General features: G+C 48.1%; 1 protein-coding gene across 4 annotated transcripts in view; it reads right to left on the minus strand.

Moving 5' to 3' along the window:
* The window catches only part of ABCC1 (ATP binding cassette subfamily C member 1 (ABCC1 blood group)), a 129,584-nt gene that overhangs the window by 49,815 nt on the left and 61,258 nt on the right, over positions 1–18,511 (minus strand). For all 4 annotated transcript variants that reach the window (XM_025855509.2, XM_073899457.1, XM_025855508.2 and 1 more), the window contains exons 8-12: positions 11,918–12,148; positions 11,081–11,258; positions 9,585–9,746; positions 5,007–5,099; positions 3,162–3,365 (exon numbers count right to left, since the gene is read on the minus strand). In XM_025855509.2, coding sequence (XP_025711294.1) covers positions 3,162–3,365; positions 5,007–5,099; positions 9,585–9,746; positions 11,081–11,258; positions 11,918–12,148 — 868 coding nt within the window. The remainder of the gene's footprint in view (positions 1–3,161; positions 3,366–5,006; positions 5,100–9,584; positions 9,747–11,080; positions 11,259–11,917; positions 12,149–18,511) is intronic.

Raw genomic sequence — 18,511 nt, forward strand, 5'->3', positions numbered from 1 at the left:
GCAACCTGACAAAAGAAAACACCATGGAGAATACAGAGCTGAGAGACCGGGGGGGGGGGGGTGTCATTCCCTCTGGAACACCTGGATCCAGCCATGCCTGAAATCCCAGTCATGCTCAAAACCAGCAATTTCCTACTTTTCAGTTTTGTGACTCAAAAATCCCACTTTCTTTTTTTTTAATCTAGTCAATTTGAGTGAGGTTTCTGCCAACTGCAACACAGTTCCTGATTAACACAGTTTATTCAAATCTTTTACTCATTCAGTTATTCCCCTAGATTAAATTTATTGAATGTGCACCATTTGCCAAGTGCCCTGTTCTAGGAATACAAGCGAAAAAAAAGATAAGGTCCACATATGATCTGATCAGCAGAGAAGTACACAATGGGTATTTACCATATGGAATAATTATCCTAACAAAGGGCAATAAGGGTAAGTAGAAGACGAAAAGCTCGCAAATCTTCCAAGACTCAAAATGCTAAATATTGACGGCTGCCTGGGGATACTATTTTAGGAAAGTGCATTAAGTGTACATGATAGATGCCAGGCTCTGTATTTCAGAAAAACAATCCCATCAATCCCACCAAAATGGCATCCCCACTCTTGTCTGACCTCCCCAGGCCTGTCTTCCATCACACCTACCGGTGGGTAAACACCTCATCATCCTTGAAGCGCAGGAATTCGCCAGTGGAAAGAACATGCAAACACCTTTCAAGGGAATCAAAGGCTACATATTTTATCCTAATGTAGTCAGAGGCTTCGGTGTCTCGGCCAGGGCCAAGGTCCCCAAGTGACACCCAGGCTCATCTGTTTCATGCCAAACAGCTTAACAAACTCCATCTCTGGAAGCCCGTTGACCCTGCCCTCCCCTCCCCCCATACTGAGTGGCAAATTCAAGGTCAAGAAAAGCCTGTCACGCTCTTAAGCATCTCTTGCCACGGCCTCCTAATGGAGACTGGGGCAGGAGATGTTAACTGAAGGGCCAGCACATTCAGGTGACAAGCTAGAAACTGGACACTCAGTCAGAGGACCCAATGTGCAGAGCCAGGGGTTATGGGAAAAGGTCCCCCCACTCCAAGTGTAATACAACCCAAGTATTAAACCCTGTCACTTTCTCCCTCTGGCTGCAGAGCTCTTCCTATTAAAAAAAAATGCAATTCCAAAATGCTTCCAACTTCTGTATGACTTGCCATCATGTGCGTCAAAGTAAAAACAGATACGTAAGTTTAGTTACACTGATGATGGATAGTCACTGTTATGCTGCTGAATGTGCAGGCTTTCCCTGGAAATACGAAGAAACGGGTAGAGAGAGAGAAGCTAGGTGACAAAAGTCTGAGGACGAAGACAGACCTGCGGTTCTCAACTGGAGGGACACCTGGTAATGTCTGGAGACACTTCTGATTGTCCCAACTGGGGAGGCGTGGGGGGCGGGGGAGAGGTGCCACTTGGCCTCTGTTGGGTTGAGTCCAGAGAGTCTGCTGAACACCCTACAATGCACAGGACAGCAACCCCGCCAACAAAGAAATAAAGAATTATTGGGTCCCAAATGGCAAAAGTGCCAAGGTAGAAAAACCCCATCCTAGACCCTTTGGTATAGCTTTAACTAGTTTTACCATGGGAATGCATCATTATTTTTAAAATAAAATGTATCACACATACAAAGGAGAAGAGTTAACAGTTCTAAACACACTGAGACTATTTAACAGTTTAGAGGAAAATAATCAAATGAACACTCTACATAACTACCATCCAGTCTTCTGATACTTTTTACTTCTAAAAATCAAAGAAAGCCATCAGAGATCTGGGGAAAGTTGGGGAGACCAGAGTGTTCTCAGAGAACGAGCTGGCGGAACCTTCTAGCCCCGAACACTGGAGTATGTGAGCCGGAAAGAATCTAAGAGAACTCAGAGTCCCAGACCTGCTAAAAGATGTCACTTCATGTACCAGCTCCAGTCAGCTGACGGGCGTCACCGGGAGGGTGGCTTGAACAGAACTCAGTGGCAGAGAACCCCACGGCAGGTTGTGGATGTCTAGTGCAGGCACGGGAGTGGGGGGCAGGCAGGGGCCTATATGACACACCCGTGGCCCAACCCTTCCATGTTCCATACACGAGAACCCAGAGGAAGGAAGGTGGACTGACCGGCCTCAGGTCACTCTGTGAGCTGGCAGCCAAGTTCAGCAGGCACCCCACCTCTAAGCCAGGTGTCCACACCTGGTGATGTCCGGCCCGTAGGCTTAGAATACTTTTACGTAAGTAGGTATTTTTTTAAAAAATCAGTATTTTATGACACAGGAAGCTTATATGAAATTCAAATTTCAGTATCTATAGAGAAATTTTTACAGGAATGGAGCCACACCCATTCACGTGTGTATTAGGTACGGCCACACTGGCAGGAACGAGGAGATGCAAAACAGAGCGTATGGCCCAGAACGTCTACAATGTTCACTAGTTGGTCCTTGGGAGACAAAGTTCGCTCACTTCTGGTTTTTACCAGTGTTTCTCAAACACTTTAGAGGAAAGGGACAGACGGAAGGGAAGACAATATACTTTTCATTTGATGACTTTCTATATGGTTTCAATTTTTTTTTTTTTTTTTTTTTACAACGAATGACAAGTATTTGTTGAGCACCTACTATGCACTGTTTTAGGCACTGAGGGTATGCCAGTGAACAGAGAAGACAAAATCCCTGCCTTCCTGGAGATGCCTTTCTAGTGGAGACAGACAGACAGAAAATACATTTCAGAGTGTGTTTGGCAATGGCCAAATCCCTGCCTTGTGACTGGTCGGCAACAGATCAGAAGGTGACACTGTAATGTCACTCAACTACGGCACCAAGAGCAGAGTTTAGTTCTGCTGGCGTGTTTTTCTTACCAAGACTTTCTCCATGAAGGAAGCAGAGGGACCTGCTTGACCTTCTGGAACAAATTTCCTATCTCATTGTGAACCTATAAACAAGCAGTTCCTGGAACTGGCTACTTGTGAGTATCCCTGGGCTGGAAGCTGCTAAGTACTGTGAATAAAATAAAGTGGGAGAGGGGGGTGGGTGGCCATTTTTCAAAGGAGAAGGCCTTGCTGAACTTGTGACCTTTTGAACATATTCAGGTATGAAAACACACCAAAACCCCCAATGAGGTAGGCCAGGGTGAACGTGGCTTCACTCACCAGGAAAGGTGTGCAGACCCAGGTGAAGGTTCCCACAGCTGCCAGGTAGGCCGATTTCTTGAGCACCTTCAGCTCCTCCTGCCTGATGGCCAGCACCTTGTCTTTGAAGGCCAGTTCCCAGGCATAAAGCTTGAGCACTTTGATCCCATTGAGAATCTCGTTCATCAGCTTAATCCGATTGTCTTTGCTCTTCATGTGCGCCACCTTCAGAGACAAGAACAGTCAACACCACAGGGGGGGGGGGGGGGGGGCCCACTTCCAGCCCTGGCAGCAGGCCCGCACACAACATCCCCATCGGAAAGGGGGGCTTTCCAAAGGGTGGGAAAGCCAACCCTGAAATCCCTATGAACCCTCCTCCCCTTGACCCTGAGAGCACCAAAGACCCTTTTACCATGAGAAAAAACCTGCTTTGGATCACGTTAAATGGGATGTGGAGATACCTATTAAATTTAGATTTGAGAAGGAGAAACAAGAACAGCCCTGCAGGTGTCCAGGGAAGGGGGGCAGGGACCCTACTCTACTGATCCAAACACAAGACAGGTAACGATGCTGGGGATTTTTTTGTTTTTTTTTCTTCCCCGCTCTGTTTTCTTAGTTTCTTTACTGAGCCATACTGCCCGTTAGACAGCATCCAGCACTTTCCAGATGCCGAGCACTTTTCTAAAGCACTGGACACACATCTAGCTACCTCATGCTCACAAGAACCCTATCACTGAGGGCTCTGGTCATTCCTGGTCACGGATGAGGATGCTTTTTAAGTCCCGTCAGATCGAAGCCAGAGACTGATGATGTTTCAAAAGCGAGCCACTCAGGGAAGCCTACATAGCATCAGGAGGACGAAAGGTGACAGGGCCCCTTCCTTGCCTAACCTCCTCCCACCTGTACCTGCTGAGGCCTCATTCCAAGAGGCCCACGCCCTGGGACTCACCTCCCCTCCTGCATCCTCAGTGCGGCTAAGTGCTCTCATTTGCAATTCCACAGGCACATCATAAATAGCCATCAACAGGGGAGCAGAGAAATAAACTCTGGCACCTCTCCGTTATGAACCATTTGGTGCTAGTTCAAGAGCATGAAGTCAGATTACACAGAAAGATCTCTGAGACATGGTGTCAAATGATAAGACCAGGCTGCCAAATGGGCCCATGCCTATAAAAATGTACATGGTGGTAACAGCACGAAGAAACACACGTAGGTCCACCAAACCTAACTGTAAAATCAGATCTCTCTATAAATACACGGAAAGTTCTAGAAGCGTTTGCTTCAGCGTGCTCACTGGCATGGAGACGATAGGGAAGGGGATATCCCCTTTTAATCTGTACTCTTTTCTATCAACAGAACATGTTTTATGAGGAGAAGGCATGAGCTCTGTTACTTGGCTATTTAAAAACTTCAGAAGTACAAAACACTTCTGAAAATAGTTGAACGCTACGCCTAGCAAAACGTAAGAGGTGAGAAAAGTCAGGGTGTAATTTTTACTCAACTCTCGAAAATGCGCAGGAAACACATAAATGACTGAATTCTGTGAGAAATAAGGAATTTCTCAGAGGCTCACAGATGTGATTTTGGTCGCTGGCCTAGGAGGTCTAGCTATTTCAGGAACTCTCAACCTTGGCAGTCCATCGGACTCACCCAGGAAGCTTTAAAAACTGATGCCCAGACGAAGTGAACCAGAATCCCAGAAATGGAGCCCAGGTATCAGCATTTAGGAAAGCTCCTCAGGGGATTCCAACAGGCATGCAGGGCGGAGAACCTCTGGGGCCTGCGCAGAAAGAACTTAGCTAAAACCCAAATGGAAAGGCCTCAACAAGAGCCCAGCTTGGAGCCCTAAGGAGACAGACACCTTACCTGGTAGGTCTTGGTCTTCATGGCCATCACGGCATTGAGGGGAACCATGAGGATCATCACAGCCACCCCGGCCAGGACGGATGGACCCAGGTTCTAGGGAAGAAAGAGAACAGAGGCCTTCAACAGGGGGCTTCTCTGGCTGAGCCACCCCAGCCGATCCTGCAGACCTGGCTGATCGCCTTCATGGCAGCTGTATCACCCTTACACGGTGACAGGCTGTTAAGAATATTCGGATTTATTCGTGAGCATCTCTTGGGGTCCCACAACCCTTTTAAGAACATGAAGGGGCAGGGCGCCTGGGTGGCTCAGTTGGTTAAGAGACTGCCTTCGGCTCAGGTCATGATCCCGGAGTGCCGGGATCGAGTCCCGCATCGGGCTCCCTGCTCAGCAGGGAGTCTGCTTCTCCCTCTGACCCTACCCCCTCTTGGGCTCTCTCTCTCTCTCTCTCTCTCTCTCTCCAATCAATAAATAAAATCTTTAAAAAAAAAAAAAAAAAAACACGAAGGGGCCAGGTGAGTTTCGGAAATTAGAACTTTAGAAAGGTGGGCCGCTTGGGTGGCTCAGTCAGTTGAGCCTCCAACTCTTGATTTCAGCTCAGGTCATGATCTCGGGGTCCTAGGATCAAGCCCTGTGTGGGGCTCCCCACTCAGCAGGGAGTCTGCTGGTCTCTCTCCCCCTTTGCCCCTCCCCCTGCTCTCGTGCTTTCTCTGAAATTTTTTTTTTTAAAAGAACTTCAGAAAAGTAATAAGGCATTGAATAGAAAAGAGTTAACACAGCCAGCCTGACAGTTTATCTTGTTTGAAGGCCTGCTTACAAATTTGGCCCTTGGCTGGCATCTGGGAGCTTGGATTTAGGGAGGGCTCCCACCATTCTCAGAACTGGTAGGAGTGGTTCATTGGGCCTCAACTCTTTGTATAAATGATATGGTTTATGCTGAACCCCCCCTTTGTCTTCTGGGAGTCTAGAAGTCTGGTATGTGCCAGGCAGAGGCTACCTGTGTGACCAACCCCCAATAAAAACCCAGGGCATTGGGTCTCTATCAAGCTTCCCTGGCTAACAACATTTCACACGTTGTAAGAACTTGTTGCTAGGGAATTAAGTGCATCCTGTGTGAGTCCACTGGGAGAGGACTCTCGAAGTCTGTACCTGCTTCCCCGACTCCTCCCCCCGTGTCTTTACCCTTTGCTTTTCCTGCTATAATAAATTAGAGCCATGAGTCCTCCTAGCAACTCATCCACCTGGCGTGGTCTTCGGGACTGCTGACACAGGTGTGGCCATACACTGCTTTACATGCTCCCTGGGGCCCTAGTACAGCACTCCATCATCAAAGGTACTGATTTCTCAGCACCAAAATAGGAATATTCACACTGAGAAGATAATCAAGATCATAAATACTCAGTTCAGGTCAGGTCAGGTTATGGCACCATGTGAGTTAAGGAAAACTTCCAGAGCTTTTGGATTTGGGGATTTGTAGATAAGAGGTTGTAGACGTGTTCTATTATCCTAATTGCAGATAAGAAAACCACCCGAGAGAGGTTAAGAGACCAAGATGAGATACAGATCTCCATCTTTTAATTTTGACACCTAAAAAGAGACACCTTGAGAAACTGGCTCAGGGCATGTACCCAGCGGATACACATGAATGGAACTATAATGTGCTTTTTTTTCTCCCCCTTAAGCATTTGGAAAACCAGGAGTGCTCGTCTCTTCCTCTCTTCCAAGTCATGACCCACAGGGGCACCAGTCCCAGTCTCCCCAAAAATGCTGCCACTGCTTATAATGGTTTCTGCGAAGTATCTCCACCCAGAGACGATTTATCCACCTTGGAAAATGAAGGAAATTTCTACCAACAATTTAAAGCACTCAGAATGAACTCTGAAAGCAAACAGTATTTAAAAGATACTGAGTGTGTTTACACACCATGTGCCGTTCTATGAACGTTAAACCTGCACTGTTTCATTCCTTCACCCCAACATCCCCATGATGAGAAGTACCATTACCATCACCAATTTGCTGATAAGGACACACTTAGTGTGAGACTTAGTGACATTAAGTGATACGGTCACAAACCTAATCAATGGAAGAGGCACAATTTGAACCCAGGCAGTCTCATCGCTGAGCCCACAAACCATCACCATCCTATACTGTGGTTTTGATGGTCACAAAGAGAAATTCTATTTTCTATCCAAACCAATGGTTCCCAAACAGGGAAGAACTGCTCCCAGGGGTCACTGGGCAATGTCTGGAGACATCCGGGTCACAACTGGCCAGGGGGAGGGAGGGAGGGGGTTGTGTTCTTGATATCAGTGTGAACAGACCAGGGACGCTGCTAAACGTCCTGCAGTGCACAGGACAGCCCCCCAACAACAAAAAAACTATCTGGCCCCACAAGTCAATAATACATTCAGCAACCCTCATCTAAAACAAAACAATGTTCTTAATGGTTCATATATCAACCCTGGAGGCTGATTCTAAAAGAAGTGTTCCAAAAATATTTCATCCGTGGCTGAAATTTCTGGGGAAGTGGATACCCCAAGATGTCGGCCCCAAAATACATTTAGATTCTGGTATTTATTTCTAAGTTTCATTTCTAGAAACATTTTTATAATCACTCATCTTCTGCTGTATAAACAGACAAAAAAAAACTACAGTCAAATTCATGGATAACTTCCTGTGTACCTATTAGGTACCAGGCCCTGCTGGGACTACACTCATGGGAAATGAAAAATAAAGCAAATACAAGACACTAAGGGAGGCCTAGGTGGTTCAGTCAGTTAAGCGTCTTAACTTAGGTTTGGGTCATGATCTCGGGGTCCGGGGATCCAGTCCCGCATCGGGCTCCGTGCTCACCAGGGAATCCGCTTGTCCCTCTCCCTCTGCCCCTTCCCCCGGCTCATGCTCGCTCACTCTCTAATAAATACATAAAATCTTTGAAACAAAACAAAACAAAAAATCAAGAAACTAAGCCCATGAGTAACCAACACACTTAATCAGGAGAGGAAGGGCAGCTATACTGAGCAGCAAAAATACTATTCTAGAAGATAATGTCAAAGGAGCTCCTATACTATATTATTGGGATTTAAAAAAGGAAGAAATCCATCTAATCAAGAGGGAAAAGCAATCTGAATGTGGCAGTTGTCACAGCCTTTAAAGATGGGCAGGACTTCATCCTTAGCGAAGAAGAAGGGAAAGGAATTCCTGGCAGAAAGAAAGACACAGGCAAAAGCTCAGAGGTGACAAAGGATAAGTCACGTGTTAGGCCATGAGCATCTCCTCAACTCTTCACTTTGGGAACTGCCCTTCCTCATGTGGAAGGGCTGTCAATCACAATTCCACACTTTCAATGTGGGAGGGCATGTGACCTGGGCTGGCCAATCAGAGAACTCTGCCTCCTGGTTCACAGTGATTGGTACAGGGATGTGACTGGGAGTGTGCCTGGTCAAGCAAAGGGCTCCGTGGGACTCTGGCTGAGGAAATGAGGAATGCAATATTCTCTTTTCTCTGACACTGCTCTCAGGAAAGAGGATAAAAGCCCAAAGGTTATGGAAGCCACTGAGGGAAATCCCATTGAGAATGAAGTCACCTCAGAGGCAAATAGGGCCAAGAAATGATGAAAGAGTGAGCTTGAGTCCTTAAAGCACTGCGTGAACTCCTGGATCCATCCATGCCTGAAACCATTCCCTGTGGTCTGCAGTTATATATACCTATAAAATTCCCTTTACTTGTTTACGCTACTTTTTTTTTAGATTTTATTTATTTGACAGATAGAGAAAGCGTGTGCACACACGTGAGAGCACAAGCAGTGGGGAGGGGCAGAGGATGAAGCGGACTCCCTGCTGAGCAGGGAGCCTGATGCAGCGCTCTATCCCAGGACCCTGGGATTAGGACCTGAGCCGAAGGCAGATGTTTAACCAACTAAGTCCCCAGGCACTCTGCCTATTAGACTATTTTAAAATGGATTTCTATCCCTTACAACTCAGAGAATCTTGACCAACACAGTTCGAGACTAGTGAATAAAGGAATCTGGTTGGTGTTTGGGAGGATAAGGTGGGAGAAATACGCTGTGTAAGTTATAAGGTTGTTAATTATATACACTGTCAAAAAAAGGACAAATGCAAACAAGTATCATGCCAGCAAACAGAGCATAAATCCAACAACCAAGGAAACAGATAAAATACCCAGGAATTATCCAACAGACCACAAAATAAAATGTGATTGATGTCAAGAAAAAATAAACCCAGGGGCGCCTGGGTGGCTCAGTTGTTAAGCGTCTGCCTTCAGCTCAGGTCTTGATCCCAGGGTCCTGGGATCGAGCCCTGCTTCGGGCTCCCTGCTCAGCGGGGAGCCTGCTTCTCCCTCTCCCACTCCCCCTGCTTGTGTTCCCTCTCTCACTGTGTCCCTCTCTCTCTCTCTGTCAAATAAATAAATAAATAAAATCTTTTAAAAAAAGAAAAAAGAAAAAAAAATAAACCCAGTGAATTATAGAGGTTCTTATCACTGACACCCACTCCCTCACCCCTACTGCCCATGTGAGGTGGTCCCTCCCTCTTGGAGATGGGAACGATGTCAAACACACACCAGCCACAGGAGGTAGAGAGCAAGGATGACTTGCAGAGGAGCTGACCAGATCATGTTAATGTACGTGGCCAGGTCCATGAACCTCTGGGCGTCCACGGACATGAGGTTGACAATCTCCCCGACGGTGGAGGATTTTCTGGCGGAGTTGGTGATCACCAAGGCCTGCAGGACAATGGAGAGAGAAAGTGTGGCGGGTGAGTGTGGCAGGCAAGAGCCCTCCCTCCAGGCCCATGTGGAAGAAGAAGACAGCTCAAGAGCGGAAAGCCCACTCTCTTTTCTCCTGCCTTGCTGCCTTATCTGCATTCCCAGCTCCTATGTCCCATCACAAAGCCCCAGCTCTTATCAATGACCCTCACAGCCTCATCCTGACTTCTGCAATATGGAAGGGACCCCAAGGCCACCTAAACCAGGGCTTCACACACTTTAGGGTGCACACACATCACCGGGGAAATGTTACAGTGTCTTTCAGATGTGGTAGGACTGGGGTGTGGGGCCTGGGACGATGCCTTTTCTAATATGCTCCCACATAATGCAGATGCTGCAGGTCCGCAGATCACACTCAAGCAGGAAGGTCAAGGTCAGGGTTTCTCAACCTTGGCATTACTGACATTTGAAGCTGAATACGTCTTTGTGGGACTGGCCTGTGCCTTGCAGGGTGCTCTTCAGCATCCCCGGCCTCTACCCACTAGATGCCACCACCTCCAGTTTGGACAACCAAAAACATCCCCCTGGAAGGATGAAATTGCCCTGGTTCTCAAACACGGTTTCACACGATTACCTGGGGAATTTAAGAAATAAAGCTGCCCAGGTCCCACCCTCAGAGATCCTGATTTTGTCGGTCTGCGGTGCAGCCTGCACAGTGGGAAGTGCTGAAGTTCCCCAGGCGAGTCCAACTTACAGACAGGGCTGAGGGCCAACGAACTGGCCCACTGTCCTCACTATCTGCTAGGCAGTCTCGTCTCAACCCATCGGCCCAAGCAGTGTCTCTGCCCCAGAAGCTAAGAAATTGAAGGAATCCAGAAATTCCCGTAGAGCTGGATGTGCATGAATGTCTGCTAAATACTCCCACTATCCAGGTAAAGGACCACCTGCTCAGTTCCAATGGAGAATCAGAACAAGCTCGGGGGTTATCAACAGCAGAGTGACCATGTGAACCCGTATTTTCCCAAGCTGAGTGCCACCTAAGAAACTCCGTTCTGCACGGATGACACAGGCGTCAGGGAGATACTACATGTCAGCTTTGCTAAGATCTCACGCCCGATGGTCAATCCTTCCCAGTTACGGTCACGTGGGTCACCCTCTCACTACTGCTTCACAAGTTGGGCTTGAAACCCTTACGGTGGCCCCACGGTGACCTAGCCAAGTCACAGATTCTGAGGCTACAGCAGGAGATGTCAACGTGAGCCCCCGGGGTTCAGGCCCAGCCCTCACCAGCTTCAGGTTGACCCAAACCGCCTTCCGGTAGACGCCACCCGCCTTCCGGTTGACCCCCCCACCTTCCGGTAGACGGCGCCAATGACGGCCGTCTTGATCCTCATGCCGCTGACGAAGCAGATGTGGAAGTACTGGTGCAGGACGAGGGTCTGGAGGCAGGCGCTGACGAAGAGCAGCGCAGTGTAGAAGTAGCCCTGCCAGTCCGGGGCCTTCTGATCGTTCACGAAGTTGATCAGCAATCTGTGAGGGAGCAAGGACAGAAGGACGGGAGTCTGACGCACACGCACAGGGAACAAGTCCTTCCATTTCCGCATTTCCACTCTCTCCGAGCCAGGTGAGGCAGGCGTTATTCCTTCCATTTTATGCATGGAATAACAAGCCCACGGGGGTGATGGGTCCCATCAGGGTGCCTGAGCCTTAGGCCTCTCGTACGGACTGCTCTGGCTCATCACCAGTCACCCAGAGGTGACCAGAGAATATGAGAGGCAAAGGTAGTAAGGCAAAGAGAAGGAGCATGTGGCCCCCGAGAGACACAGAGAGAGGTAAACAGAGAAAGGAGGGAGGGGACCTCCTTTGTGACTTTCTGTTTCCAGGCTGCAGTTTGATGCAGTCTGGCTCACTTTCTTGTGCTTGGGTTTCCCTAGACATTCCTCTCTCTTCCCTCCTTTGGCTTCAGGGGAAGTTGGTTTCTGTTACCTGCAATCCAAGTGGCCTGAGTTCAGATGGTATCAAAGCAAAACATGAGGCAAAGTGCGTGAAGACAGAGAGGCTTGGCTTTAACCCCAGTGGCGGGGGGGGGGGGGCACACCGGGTGACCCCAAGGCAGAGGTTAGGAGTACTGCCAGCGGAAGGTCAAGGACACAAAAGACTTGCCCCGCTGAGAGGGAAAGGGGTCTTACTTTAGGATCTCTGGGCCTGCAAACATCATCAGGTCGTGGAGGGCCTTGAATAGGAAGCTCATGAGGAAGTAGGGTCCAAAGGTCTTGTATAACACCTTGAACAGAGACGGCTCCCGCTCCTTCTGGGGGGACTTGACAATCAAAACCTCAGCCTCCTCATTCACATCCACCTGCGAGCCCCCTTTCGGCTTGGCGGAGTCCTTGGAGGAGTACGCCATCTTTGCCTGCTGCCTGGAACACAAAGAGTGTGGAGCGGTTGTGGGGTCTTCTGGAGACTGGGCCAGCCAGCCCGAGGAGAGGCCCAGAGCACCCCACCCCTCGGGGAGGCTGGCCAAAGAAAACCAGTCACTGCAGAGAGGCAGCTTAGCACACTGCTTAGGAGCACAGACTCAGGACCCTGGCCGGCCAGCTGTGTGACTTTCAGGCAAGTTCCCTAACCAGCCCAGGTTCACCACCTGTTGAACGGGGATATAAGTAGGATCCAGCTCACAGGGCTGCTGTGAAGATTAAATGGGTTAATATCCACAAAGGGCACTGAAAACCACCAGGCCCACAATGATCTACAGAGTCGATGTGCCAGAGTCCAGCTCCAGCAGGGGACGGGTCCTTGAAGGAAAGGACGGCGTCGGCAAGTGAGGACACACGGACACAGGATCAGGTTGTAAGCATCTCCCTGATAGCCTCGGAGGGACCTTTTTTATTCATTAGAATGTTTCCTTGTTTTTCCATTCTTTTACTCTTGCTTAAAGGTTATCTAAAGTTTATTCTTTCTCCAAAAGCAGCTGACAATGTGTGCACCCTATCTTATCAAAGTACTTATTCCATTTCTATAGTTTTCCGTCTCTTGTCCTTGCTCCACAGACACCACGGAGGATCACTCCTTTCCCAGAGGCTGTCAGATGATGCCCGCACCCTTTTTTCCTTTAATCTTATACCATTTGTTTATGTCCTCATTATCAACTCCAGCGTAAGGAATGGGAGGAGTAGGGGCAAGGAAGTTATCCTACACCGGGGGCTTGCCTCGAGGGGCATACCAAAGGTGGCCTCCTATTTTGTATACAACATAGGGAGGTTCCTGTACTGTGGAATGTCATGAGATTTTTCTTTCCTAGAATCCTAATGTTTCAGAGGTGCCTGAGGAATCTCATCAATAGGAATTTTTACTGGGCCTGGATCCAACAGCTCCCTCACAGATTGGACACATTGGGTATTTTTACTTCTTGGCCCATCGTTGGCCTTTTTGGAATCAGCTTCGTTATGATTGCTTGCACAGACATAACTAAATTCATAAGTCATTTTATCATGAAACCCCAGAATTGATTATAAAGATTGCCACAAATAAAATGAAAGGAAGTAGCAGGAGCCAGCTGTGGAGTCTCCTGATTTTTCAGGATTGTCCCTCATACTTGGACATCGTCAAACAGCATGAGTAGCTTGGCTCGCGCCATCCATGTGCACTCTTCTCAGAATCCCAGCTGACTTTTTTATAGAAAATGACAAGCTGATTCTAAAATTCATACAGAAACTCAAGGGACCCAGGATGGCAAAAACAATCTTTAAAAAGAAAATCAAAGTTAGAGAATGCACACTTTCCGATAACCGTATGAAGATAGGCATAAGGAAAGGTAAGTGCGCGCACGTGCACGCACACACACAATCAACGGAACCAGAAATAAACCTGATTGGTTTCTGACAAGGGTGTCAAGACCGTTCAATGGGAAAAGAATAATCTTTCTGGGGCACCTGGGTGGCTCAGTTGGTTAAGCACCTGCCTTCACCTCAGGTCATGATCCCAGGATCCTGGGATCAAGTCCCACGTCGGACTCCTTGCTCAGCAGGAGTTTCTCCCTCTCCCTCTGCCCCTCCCCCCTGCTCATGCTCTCTCTCAAATGAATAAAATCTTTAAAAAAATTTAAAAAAAGAACAATCTTTTCAAGAAATGGTGCTGAGAAACCAGACAATGAAGCTGGACCCTATTTCATTCCATATAGAAAAATTAACTCGAAATGGGTCAAAGACCTACACACAGAATTACAACTACAAAATTCTTAGAAGGAAACAAGTGAGGGGCACCTGGGTGGCTCAGTCGGTTAAGCATTCAACTCTTGATGTCGGCTCAGTTCATGATCTCAGGGTTGTGAGATCGAGCTCCACGTCAGGCTCCAAGCTCAGCAGGGAGTCTGCGTGAGATCCTCTCTTTCCCTCTACCCCTCCCCCAGCTTGCACACATGCATGCGTACTCTCGCTCTCTCCCAAATAAACAAATAAATAAATAAATAAGGAAAGGTGAAAAATCTTCATGACCTTGCATCTGACAACAGATTCTGAAATATGACACCAAAAGTACAAGCAATAGAAGAAAAAATAAGATCACCTGGACTTTGTCAAAATAAAAAAAATGTCCTGTTTCAAAAGACAAAATCAGGAAGTGAAAAGACTACCCACGGAATGAGAGAAAATATTTGCAAATGAAATATCTGATAAGGGACTTGTAACCAGAGCATGTCAAGAACTCTTACCACACAGTAAGGGAAAAAAAAAAGACCAATTTAAAAAGGGGCAAAGAAGATAGGCAAATGGCCATGAAATGCTGCTTGACATCATTCTTCATGAGGGAAACACAAACCAAAACCGCAGTAAGGTATTATTTCACACCCACAAGGTGTGTCATCAAAAAGCCAGATAATAACAAGTGTCTGCAAGGATGTGAGAAACTGGAGCCCTCGCACTGGCCCCTGCACAGTCCCCTCCCACTCAATGAGGATATAGCAGAAACAATGGAGTGCGTGCCACTTCCAAGATTAGGTCACAGAAAACACAGTGGCTTCTGTCTTGCCCTCTCTTGGGTCATTCCCTCCACACAAAGCCAACAGCCATGTGAGGATGATACCAGAGGAGCCCCTATGATGAGACGTTGCCAAGAGCCAACCCTGACTTACTAGCTAGCCATGTGCAACCTGAAAGCAGGGCCTACAGTCCCAGTCGAGCCTTCAGATGATGTGGCCCCAGCTGACATGCTGAGCGCAACTTTAGGAGGCGCTGAGCCAGAACCACCCTGCTAGGCTGGATCCCTGACCCAGAGAAACTATGTGAGACAGTAAATGTTCACTGTCATTTTCAGCTGCTAGGTTGCAGGTAATGGATTATGCAGCAACAGACATACCTCCTAGCTCTTGTCTCCCAAATTAAAGTTAACATCTTCAAATGGCCGGACGTGGGCTCCACCACCAAAACACATGCTTCATCCTCACCTAACCAAACATTAGCAATTTACAGGATCCTTCCATGGCATAAGTATACTGAACTGCATTCAATTTCAGAAGGCTCTCCCTTGTCATGTCGATGCCACACACTTCACTATTTAAACCACCTGACACTTTCTCTTGGCAACCACAGCCTTCCGATCTGCCTCAGCTCACTCCCCATCCCAGAAAAGGACCAGAAACATGGGCATCTCCTCCAGGCTCTGGGGTTGATCAGGTGTGTGTCCCATCCGTCCACTCTGTCCATGTCCACAGCCTGTGACCCATGCAAACGACCACCACCAGGGCCTCCTCCCTGCTCCCTCATTTCCTCCCACTCTTGTTCCCTGACAGCCAAGCTCCTGCACAGCAGCCAGTGGGACCTTCCTAAAAACACATTATTCCCCTACTTCAACTCATGGCTTCCCAATGCATCCAGAAAAAAACCTAAACTCTGTGTGAAGTTGTGTAACTTCCTATGTGTGCTGTAACAAATTACCACAAACTGAGTGGCTTAAAGCAACACAAATTTATTGTCTCATAGTTCTGGGAGTCAGAAATCTGAAGGCGGCCCACAGGGTTACATTCCTTCTGTTTCCTAGTCTTTTCCTACTTCTAGAAGCCTCCTACATTCCCAGGCTTGCGGCCCCTTCCCTCCAATTAAAAGCCAGCTGCGGCTGCAGAGCACTCCCCGCCCCACCCCCCAACCTCCTGTCTCCTTTTACAAGGACCTGGTGATCATATCAGGCCCTTTGCCTTTGCGATGTAAGGTTCTGGGGACCAGGACATGGACATCTTTGCGTGTGCATTATTCTACCAGCCACATTGCCAATGTCACCGTGCACGATCTTCCCTACTCTCTTTAATGACCTGCCCTAAAGCTGCCCTTTTCTGCCTGGGATTTTTCATATAATTCCTTTTAGCACACACAGACCTCCTTGGCAAGGAAGACAGAGGGCCAGGCGAGGAGGAAGGGAGTGGCTCAGCCCTCCCCGTCCACTCTTTCTACCACTTCCTAAGCCAGACCTGGCCCCGCGCCGGTGTGGGCTGCTGGTAACCCACGGCTGTTTCCAGTGGCCAAGAGACAGGTGCCAAAGGGTCAGGGAGAAGGTCTCGGGCAAGCAGAGAGGAGGAAAGCTCAGGCCTGGGTGGACAAGGTCAAGAACGTCGGGAAGGATGGGCGCCTGGGTGGCTCAGTTGGTTAAGCGACTGCCTTCGGCTCAGGTCATGATCCCGGAGTCCTGGGATCGAGTCCCACATTGGGTTCCCCCTTCTCTGTGGGGAACCTGCTTCTCCCTCTGCCTCTGCCTGCCACTTCCCCTGCTTGTGCTTACTCTCTCTCTCTGTCAAAATAAATAAATAAAATCTTAAAAAAAAGAACATTGGGAAGGATCAGCTAAGGCCAAGTCCAGAACGAAAACTAACCCATGAACAAGAGGCCTACAAAGGAGGGAAGTGCTCCAGGAGGGGAGAGGAAGCAGGCTGGGCATCTGTAAGCTCTGGCTGGGAGGGGAAAGGAAAGTTGGAGGGAAAAAGTCTGAGTCAGGGGAAAACCGTCCAGAGCAACGGAACAGAAAAGGGTGGGCAAGCTGAAGGCTGGGGAGAAAAAGAGCCTTTCTGAGCAGATAGATTCCAAAGTGTGCAGAGATGCCCATCAGTCACTTGTCCACTAATGACCTAAACACATGTTCTGGGTCAAACTCTGGACAGAGCCCTACCATCACAGAGCCTCACGAGAGGGAAGGATTAGCAAACATGACTTCACAATACTCTTACTGGTGCTATCATGGGGGCTTTCCCAGAGGAGGTGACAGCAAAGCAGTGCCCTGGAGGATGAGAGAATCAGGAGAAGGGAAGGGTGATCCAGGTTGGGGGGGCGGGGGACAGGATGAGCAAGGCCTGGGGCTAAGGACTGGAAATGAGGTTTGGCAGCCCTTTCTCGAACAGGCGAGAACCTCAGGGTAACCTGAACAGGACTGGGAGCAGACTGCAGGAGGCTTTAACCGACGGAAGAGCAGTGAGGCGCTACTGAGGACTGTCATGTGTCGTGAAGGCTTTAGGAAAGGCCAAATCTCAAACTTAAAAAAGTCTTAGCGCAACTGAAATTTCTACATTTCTGGATGTCTTCTGAGCATCATGGCCTTTGACCCATAATAAATATCCAATATAACATGGAAGGGCAGACTTGACCTACAATTGCAGAGAAGGGATTTTACAAACTTGGTGCATATTTTCACTCTGCTTAGCGCTAAGGATATACAAAATGATAGTTTCTGGAACCACAGAGGGAGTGGCAAGGGACCCCCTCCCACCCCACCCTGGCCCTTGCGTAGCCCTGGCAGGATTTTAAATGTGTTGCTTATGAATCCAAATGACTCAAGCTTTCCCCCACTACCCTACCCTTTTCTCAAGTTTTTTTTTTTCAGCGCTTTCTGTTCCTCAAAAACAGAGCTTCTCAAAGAGGGTTGTTTTGCAAATGCCACATTCTCGGATTGTCAAGACTGAGCCAGATACTAGACCTTCTGTGACCTACGGAACTTCGGTCCCCCAAAAAAGAGCCCAACAAGAATCTGTGTAGGTTAAAAAACCTGCCCGAAATTACCCAGGTCTGGAATCTAACTCGTTTTCAGACATAAATCCATAGTGTGTATTTTGTTGTTCTTGCAAGCTTAAATACACCTTGAATTTTTTTCACGAATGCAACTATTATTGAAATGAAGGGGAGACTGTGTTTCGTTCAGAACTTTGCTAAGCATTAGCCACCACTCTGCAAAACCTCTTCTGTGAGGGCGACTGACCGTGGTTCTAGAGATCTGGAGGGATTTGCAGCTGTCACAGGGAGCCCTCCACTTTGGGACAAGCCGCGACCCTCCATTCTGTTCTCCCAGCGCATGCCTGAGCATTTACTCACTGAAATACACGTTGTCTCATTACAAATCCCTTGTTTCCATTTTCCCTTAAAGTCTAGTGAGAGCATTTTGCTAATTTTTAAAATTTTAGCTATATGGGTGGGCTATTTTTATTGATACATTATCTTAAAGTACCTGTGTTGATGTCAGAAAATCTTTGTATTCAAGGCAACAGTGAATCTACGAGGTTCAGAACCACTGTTCAGCACCATGCATGCTGGTACTTTGTGTTGTTTTTTTTTTGTTATTTTCTGTCTGCATTTCTTCACTAAATAGAGACAAGTAAACAAAATTAGCCACTCTGGGGGCGCCTGGGTGGCTCAGTCGGTTAAGCATCTGCCTTCGGCTCAGGTCATGATCCCAGGGTCCCGGGATGAAGCCCCCCATAGGGCTCCCTGCTCAGTGGGGAGCCTGCTTCTCCCTCTCCCCCTGCAGCTCCCCCT

This window comes from Callorhinus ursinus, unplaced genomic scaffold, assembly GCF_003265705.2.
Source record: "Callorhinus ursinus isolate GAN/ISIS: 27379988/994484 unplaced genomic scaffold, GSC_fseal_2.0 scaffold13, whole genome shotgun sequence".
Classification (NCBI taxonomy): Eukaryota; Metazoa; Chordata; class Mammalia; order Carnivora; family Otariidae; genus Callorhinus; species Callorhinus ursinus.